Source organism: Tachypleus tridentatus, chromosome 13 (genome assembly GCF_004210375.1).
Source record: "Tachypleus tridentatus isolate NWPU-2018 chromosome 13, ASM421037v1, whole genome shotgun sequence".
NCBI classification, from domain to species: domain Eukaryota; kingdom Metazoa; phylum Arthropoda; class Merostomata; order Xiphosura; family Limulidae; genus Tachypleus; species Tachypleus tridentatus.
In genome coordinates, this window is record NC_134837.1 from 29,775,934 (window position 1) to 29,784,005 (window position 8,072).

Here is an 8,072-nt window from a genome sequence, read left to right on the forward strand (position 1 = left end):
CCTAGGGATTTCAATGATTCAAAGGATTTACTAAATCAGTTTGTGTAAACTGGAAATCTAAAATAACCCAGAATACAAACTATATTTTTTCATGTAATTAGTGATGAAACATTGAAAGTATACAATACATGCAATTTTATTCCATTAAGATATGAGGATGAAGCAGCTAGTAGTGACAAGAATTTTAATGAATGAAATTTAGTATGTATAAAATTTGTTGTTTAAATGTTACACAGGTTTTTATAGGTTTGTAACGAAATGGGTAATTAATATCATGATTGTTTGTTTATTTTTCTAGTAATGAAAAACTTGTACTCTTTAATTTTCTGCCCTAAAATAATTTTAGTTTATTTCATAGTTTGTAAAATTCACCTAAACATAACAGAGAGCAGTGTTAAACTTACTTTTTTATCTTTAAACATTTTATTTCACTTACCAGTGAAATCCTTTTCCAACTAGACTCGAGTAATTAAATATATACGTATAGTTTATTTGCAGTTCTTTTCCAACAATTCATTATGTTCCAAATATAGCAAAGAAATTCATATTTAATTGTTAAATTACAGACTTGAAAATGATGGATTCTGTAGAAACCAGAACATATTTAAAGCACATAAAAGACAATCTAAAACTATCATTACACTGCAGCATTACATGAGCATTTACCATCTATTTTATTTTTAACCCTGACCAGAAGAATTTATAAAAATCGGTAGGAAACAGTGATAACGCTACAACAAAGGATCATTTGGTCTTACCCCACTGCCCTTGCATATCCACCTTTGAAGAAAGTACAAATTTAAATCCACCTTCAATTTCAAGAAACTGTTGACACCTCGCTTAAAGAATTTATTGATTTTAGATAATACAACTTAAATGTAGATAGCCTGTCTTTTCCAAATTTTTAACGTTTGTCTTGCCATCTTATTATCTTCAGAATTGGGCACATTTTGAGGCCTTTATTTTGCCTGTTCCTATGATATTATAAGATTTTGTGACATACCTTACTCTTTCAAAGTAGAAATTTTTGTTTATTCTAAACACATGCAAGTTTTGTATAACATACAGTAAAGAAAAGTTAATTTCATCTTAGTTATCCTTCTTATTAATCGTTTATATATATGTGTACATATAGGATATAGCTGTACCTTGATCATGAAAGGTAAGTGATATATTTCATTGTTAGGATCATATGATATCTTGAAGTTACAATCTCCTTTATGTTTGAATAGGAATTAACCTATTTGGAGAGTAGCTGTTTGTATAAATCTACAATTATTGATTTAGCTAAATCAATGGAAGCTTTAAAACAAAAAACAGCAGGGAAAAAATTACACACACACACACACATCAGTTAAAGTTGTGACAGCAGGTAGATATTAATCTAGAACGTGAACTGGAGTGAGATGGTCAGTTTGGAAATAAGTTTTTTGAGGACAAGAGCCAACCTGCTCATTTTAAAACTCCACTAAAGACAACTGTTCATTGTCTGTAAGGTAATATATGTGCGTTGTTTTCTATAAATTAAAGCTTACTTACATTTAGTTCTCAGCACAGACTTCAGTTTTAGCAGATTTCTATTTTACTTCACAGGTTGGCCTGCCAATCCTCTGCTGTATAGCAAGCCTACTTAATATACTGAGAAGTCAGTTGATCTGAAAATAATTATCTTAATCCCTATAATAAACATTTATTCCCCTAAATCACCCTAGTAGCCTGTAGTAAGCCACTATCAGTATAAAGGTTCTGGTTTGACAGGAGTCCATAAATAACAAGTTTTCTTTCTCACATTCATATACCCTAGAACCCAGTTAAAGTAATCTTTTACCCTTACTTGTGATTTTCAAAATGATTGACCAAGAATACATTTGTTTCACCATCCACATAACAATAACATTTTTCTTTCATAAAGAAAACCTTAGATTTGTCTTTGGTGAATTTTTGGAGACTATGATATTAAATAACTTTAAAAAAGCTTCTTTTATGAACATACAGGATTTTTCCACTACAAAAGTAGGAATAAGTGGCCTACAGTTTCCAGGACAGCCCCTAATATTTCTCTTTAACCCTTAAACAGCAGGAATGTTGTAGGTTGCAGCATCAATTGTTGATGGCTGCTGTTTAAGGGCTAATAGTAGCAATAATGATAGTTATTGGACATCTGTCTGTCAATGAAAGATAGCAAGGTGCTATATGATGTATTACTTCAAGATGCTGAGAAAACATTGACTGCTCCAGTACTTAAGCTACTTTTAAATTTTTCAGGGTTTGTATTAAAAAAGGTATTAATATTTACAAAGTAGTTCTAATATTTCCTAAAGAATGCAATTCTTAAATGTCTATTACAAAAGAAGAGGCTAACATACAGCAATCTAGAGGGCAAAATCTAAAGAAATGGAAGTTTATACATTCTTTACATAAATTTACAGTGGGCTGGTACAGGGTAAACTAAAAAAATTTTGGAGAAGACTGGTGTCAAATCCAAGCTCATGAACTGGTTCATTCCATTAGAACAGTTATGAGAAGTGATCGAGTACTACAGTTTATTATATGGAAAATAATTCATCCTGTGTTTAATATATGCCTTTTCTTTTAAATGGGTTAAACGTTTACTGTAATTTATTTTTCCTCTCCCTTTACTTATGTTAAATTAAAAGACATTTGTAACATGTTGGTAACAAATATTGTGTGTTAACATGTATATCCTTTCTGGCATTGAAAGATGTCATGCTGTATCAGTTGATGTTTTGCATTTTCATACCAAAAACAATAGGCTTCTTTTTGGATATTGCACAGCTGATGTATTTGACTCTAGATACATTACAAATAACAATACTTTTGCCATTATAAACTTCATCTGTATAAAAATTCAGCAATAAATTTTATCTAGGGTACTGTATTGATTTGATAGTTCTTGTAGTTTGGGGATAGTACATCTATAAATAAATTGTATACCAAAGATTTGAAATTTCATAAATTTATTTGATTACTAGGATACTTGTCAGAATTTAACCTTGAAACAAGTGATATACATTATAAATTAAGTGTCTTATACTACAGGAATTTATTAGATTAAGGTATTGCAGTATAATTAAATGAGCTTTGTTAATGTTTGTTTTAGAACAGGTTTTTAGAAGTATGAATGTTCTGTCAGTACTACTACTTACTTTTGTAAAGATTGGAAGTTTTAAAATCACAGGATAGCATTCCTGAGAAGTTCACAGGTTTATGAAAGAACTAGATAGCATTTCATCATCATGAATATGCTGCAGACAGTGCATGATGTAAAACAGACAATGCCACCAAAAAATCATAGGTGGTGGCCATGTGCTAATTATTAATTTATGGACAAAGTGTAACCACTACTGTCTTCCATGGTATCTCATCTTTCAGAGTATTTGTTTAATTTATACTTTACTCCTTTATAGTATACAGTTTTCTAGTAACCTAGAATTAGGTTACTATTTTGATATTTGACATTTCCTCCATTGCTAAAAGGAAATTTTAATTGTTATAAATCACTTGAACAAAATTAGGTATGTGGACATTGTGTCTAACAACTTAAGCATGCAACAACATTTTTATAAAAGAGGTAATTATTTTCTCTTAAGTTGAAGACATGTTGATAATGTCTATCAGGTACATGCAAGCATTACTTCTGGTGTCACAATGCCTCATGCTGAATGGTTAATATTAAAATTTTTATATATTCTATAAAAAAGGGTTTTTGTTTTTTTAGATACTGCCTACTTAGTAGGGAGTGAAGTTATCTATTTATCACCATTGGCTTTTTAAATCCAATAAATTTAATTAAACATGGGTTAAATGCCAGGTTTTAAAATAATTGTTTAATTCTTAGGAGGTTGCAGTTACAAGTTTCTTCCAACCTTTACATTTAGTTTTGTTTGTGGCATTACACAGAGATATTTAACTTATAGAAGCTGCTTCTATAGTAGCAGAGATTTTCGTTTCTATGCCCTACATTGCAGGAGTTTCATACATAAAGTGGAAATCCAGTCAGCTTAGTTTTGTTAAATGGCAAAAGTTAGAGAAAGTGTTTTTGATGAATGTATTCATTTACAATTAAAAACTGGTAACTGGTTTTAATATCAAGATGGGGGGGGGGGGGAAATGTAACTTAAATTTTCCTATTTTAAATGTTAGGGAATTCAACAACATTAATTTAAGGGTCCTAAGTAGGATTTATTTTAGAAATTAAGGTATTCCTAGTTTGGTGTAGTTGGTGATTTACAACTGTAGGCATTGACTTAGATGTAGGATGGGAGATAAAGCTAAAACCCCCATTAACTTACAGGTGTCAAAGAGTTGTGTATGCAAGAGTTCTAAGATATTAAAATCAGAAATGCAAATTTTAAAAAAATATGTTTATTAGAAAAATTACAGAATAAAGTAATCTTAAATATATATTAAGTATAGAAAATTTAAATTCATCACAACTAAAACATTAAAATATTAAGTCACTTATACAGCTACTTAAAGCCCATTTCATTCCAAATAAGCCGATACACTCGTCTCTCGTTTTGCTGTTTCAGAAGCCTGAAACAAAAGAATTAAGTTAGTTAATGTTCCCAAAGTTTTTACTGGAAAAGAAACATCTGAATAATATAAAGTTACTTACAATAAACTTACCAGTTTTTGTAGGAATGTATGATTAAGTAAATCCAGGATGGTCATTTCAAGGTATAGCACATTTTGTTTCAACTCTGTGATCATTATAGAAGTCATCTCATTGAAATCTTTTGCCTTAAGGAGAAGAAAGTGAGGTGTGTTAGATTAATTATGCAAGTAGAAGCAATATCAATGATTAGTAATAAGGGTCCAACTATTTAGCATAGTAGTTGGAAAGACTAAACTTAGTGTTTATATAAAGTTAAATATATTTAAGTAAGGTTTTAAAAACTTACTTGATGTAGCTGTTCATACACATGTAAAGAATAATTCTGGGCAGATTCAAAGTCATCTTGTAAAGCAGTTGGCAAGAATTGAGATAAGGGAGATAGGCTATTGTACGAGGTCACAAGCTGTCTTGTTAGTTGTCTAGCAAGATAAAGAACTTGTTCACCTATAGTCTAATAAAACAAAATAGAATTAAACTTACTGGATATTGTTTAACTCCAAGTGTATTACAAGTCTCTAGAGTGAGATGACAAGTGATAAACATTAAGTTGTTTAAAATAAGAGAAACTTACAGCAGGTTTAGTATCGGGATCAGTTTCTTTGTTTAACTCTTCCCACAACCAGTAAACATTCTTTTGAAGAGAATCCTTTGTCCAGTTCATAATATTGGACTTTCCTCTGGCATATTGCATCTGGGAGAAGTTAAAGTTAAACTTTAATATGCTTGTCACAATATAGGTTAGATATTCCACAGTAGGTAGATTTAAGTTCTGAAGTTAACAACTTCGAAAGAGAATATTTAAACACGTTAAAAATATTGCATTAGCACATTTGCATACTTATAGAAAGTATGGCTGAATACTGAAGGATATTTGGTATAAATTTAATTAGTATTAAGATAATTTATGTAATTAAATAATTAAATCTACAGATAGTTTAGTATTAAACTATGAATAAAGGTAGTATTGATCTATAAAAATAGATACTATGTTAAATTAGACATTTGTTGGAGAAGTAGGAACTAAGTATATTGAAAGTTCAGGCTGAAAGTGTTTCTAATTGTAGGAAAAATTCTATAGATGAAGTTTTATCATGTTAAATTAAATTCAAGGTCAATTACTGGGTCACATAAAGGATACCAGGGTTACAGTGAAGTTCAATTTAGATACAACTTCCCAAATTTGTATCTGGACATTTTGAAGTTTCGATACAGCATTAAGGTAGAAGCGTCCTGTGATTTTACTGCAGAGACCACTAATTCTTTCAACAGAAATATCATCTTTCTGATCAACATTCTCTACAGAAATTGCAAGATCAAAAACATGAAAAAGACAGTTATTAATTATATTAACAGTTGTAAAAACGTTAGTCTGAAGTATTTACAATATATTTGTACAAATTCACTGGATCAGTTAAGTTGTATGGAACTAAAGTTAAAAAGATGAAAATTCAAAGTTACAGAAGGTACACAAAAAGGTAGTTTTAGATGCAACTAGAAACTACTTACCTTCATTTTCAGTAGGGGGAAGGTAATAGTCTACCTGTTGTTCAGCTACTTTTAAAGCTTTATCCAATACATTAGATACAATTTTCCAGTAAAGTGTGAGTGAAAGGTCAAGTGTCTTTAGACAAGCATAGTCCTTTATTTGTTGAATCTAATTTTGAAATGAAGATTTAGTTAAGAGGAATGTTTATAAGTTTTTACAACAAGTTAAAAGAAGTACACATTAGATTTAATAATTTAACAATGCAAACAGCCAGCAAGAACACATTGAATATTCGGTTTATCACACTATGGAAACAAATAAATAGGAGAGCAAAATATATTTTAGGTGTAATGCAAATATACCTCTTCAATCCAAACTCGTTTATTATAAAAGATGAATATTTATTAAATTTAAAACTAACCTTCTCACTTCCATAAGTTTTAAGTTCATTGTAATGGTCAAAACTCTTCTGTACGGTGGAGTTGTACAGTTCTGTAGCATCTTTTAATATCTGGAAAGAGCACGATTAGAGTTCCTTGAAGACAATTGTTTAAATAAATAAAGCTTCCAAAATCTAAAATGATTAAGTAATAGGAGGACAAGATTCCAAACACTAACCTCCTCAGGTGGTTTGGCAATAAGTGGTGCCTTTTCTTCCAAGATATTTAAGCCACAACAAGCTAAGTTATCAGCCAGTTGAACTGTAAAAGAAGCCAGATTGAAGTATAACTTAACTGCCAAACCAAAACACGAGTAGTTTTAGTTAGAAAATGTAGTTGAAATTGTACGTGTAGAAATAAAGTTTAGTAGGAACAAAGTTTAGGCTTCATTTTTAAGTAGATAAAGCTTTAAATAACAAAATAAAATCAGTTTAAAGTACACTAGAAATTAACACGTTTCTTGCAACACGTATTGTAGCAAGCTAAGTTCCTGCTAATAATCATTAGAACTAGCACGTTTTGCAGAGTATTCGCCGAAATAAAGACTGGTACTTACTCTGCCCAGAAAGACTCAGTAAGAGTGGATGTGCGTGTCCAGCAACAACATCACGAGTCTTTTCAGCTATGGATAAAGTACGGGCTGCTAAGACATTAGATGTTTTAATGCGGTCGTAAGCGGCTGCAGTATACTGAGTAGTCATATTTACAAGGGGCAGCAAAGAAACTCTTTTAAGAAAGTCGCTTTTTAATTCTTGTTCATCTAAACAAGATACTTGCTGCTGCTTTTGATCCATGTTGATGTACTACGAATAGAGACAATACAATAATTTTAGAAAGTTCTATACGGAAAAAAAAAAAGATTAGGGTTAACCATAGTAAAAAAAAAAAAAAGCACAATTATACACTTTAATATATACGAACAATAAATCAAAACTCGGAAAGTAACGTATATCATACTTCATTATTTACATTAATGGTTAAACATAATAACATCATTCTAACTATCAGCATTAAACAACTTCAAAAATAATTAATATCCTACATTAATCTCTAGTAAAGAAATCTGACCTTTTCTCAACTACTAACCGAACCAAGCAATTACACCTAACTTAAAAAACCCACTTGAACACAGCCTTTTATCTAATACGATATTTTGCTATTATCCAATGACAACGCTGAAGACAAATTTCAAGCAAATTGACGCATTGCGAAATTGAGTAGGTCATGTGGCTTTGTGATATTCATATGATTCATTCTCAAGTAAACGACATTTGCCGGTCAAAGAAAGAAAGTGGTCAGCTGACAGACAGTTACCTCTTTCTTTCTTTGAGAACCTGACGATGATGGAAGAAGATCGAAATGTTGATGCTCCTCTACACTAAAAACACTTTCGCAAACCAAACCAGCCGTTTTGACTTTTATTTTCATCTCTACAAGTGGGTTTTCTCGTCATCATTGATAAGTAGTGGTCTGTTTAGGTTTCTTGACGTAATGAAAATATATTGTA

General features: G+C 30.7%; 1 protein-coding gene across 1 annotated transcript; it reads right to left on the minus strand.

Annotated features, from left to right (window-relative positions):
* Positions 1-4,364: 4,364 nt before the first annotated feature.
* LOC143237925 (perilipin-2-like) lies at positions 4,365-7,686 on the minus strand. Its single transcript, XM_076477677.1, has 10 exons — positions 7,608-7,686; positions 7,122-7,368; positions 6,744-6,826; positions 6,547-6,636; positions 6,146-6,293; positions 5,778-5,935; positions 5,211-5,330; positions 4,926-5,090; positions 4,651-4,764; positions 4,365-4,557 (listed from the first exon to the last, which is right to left on the minus strand). Exons 2-10 carry the CDS (start codon positions 7,357-7,359, stop codon positions 4,507-4,509), a joined length of 1,167 nt encoding a protein of 388 aa, XP_076333792.1. The 5' UTR covers positions 7,360-7,368; positions 7,608-7,686; the 3' UTR covers positions 4,365-4,506.
* Positions 7,687-8,072: the final 386 nt, after the last annotated feature.

Coding starts and splice junctions, on each gene's coding strand:
- LOC143237925 (XM_076477677.1), bottom strand. CDS start 7,359: ATGGATCAAAAGCAGCAGCAAGTATCTTGTTTAGATGAACAAGAATTA. Junction 6,637..6,743: donor TTGCCAAACCACCTGAGGAG/GTTAGTGTTTGG, acceptor TGCTCTTTCCAG/ATATTAAAAGATGCTACAGA. Junction 6,294..6,546: donor AAACTTATGGAAGTGAGAAG/GTTAGTTTTAAA, acceptor TTTCAAAATTAG/ATTCAACAAATAAAGGACTA.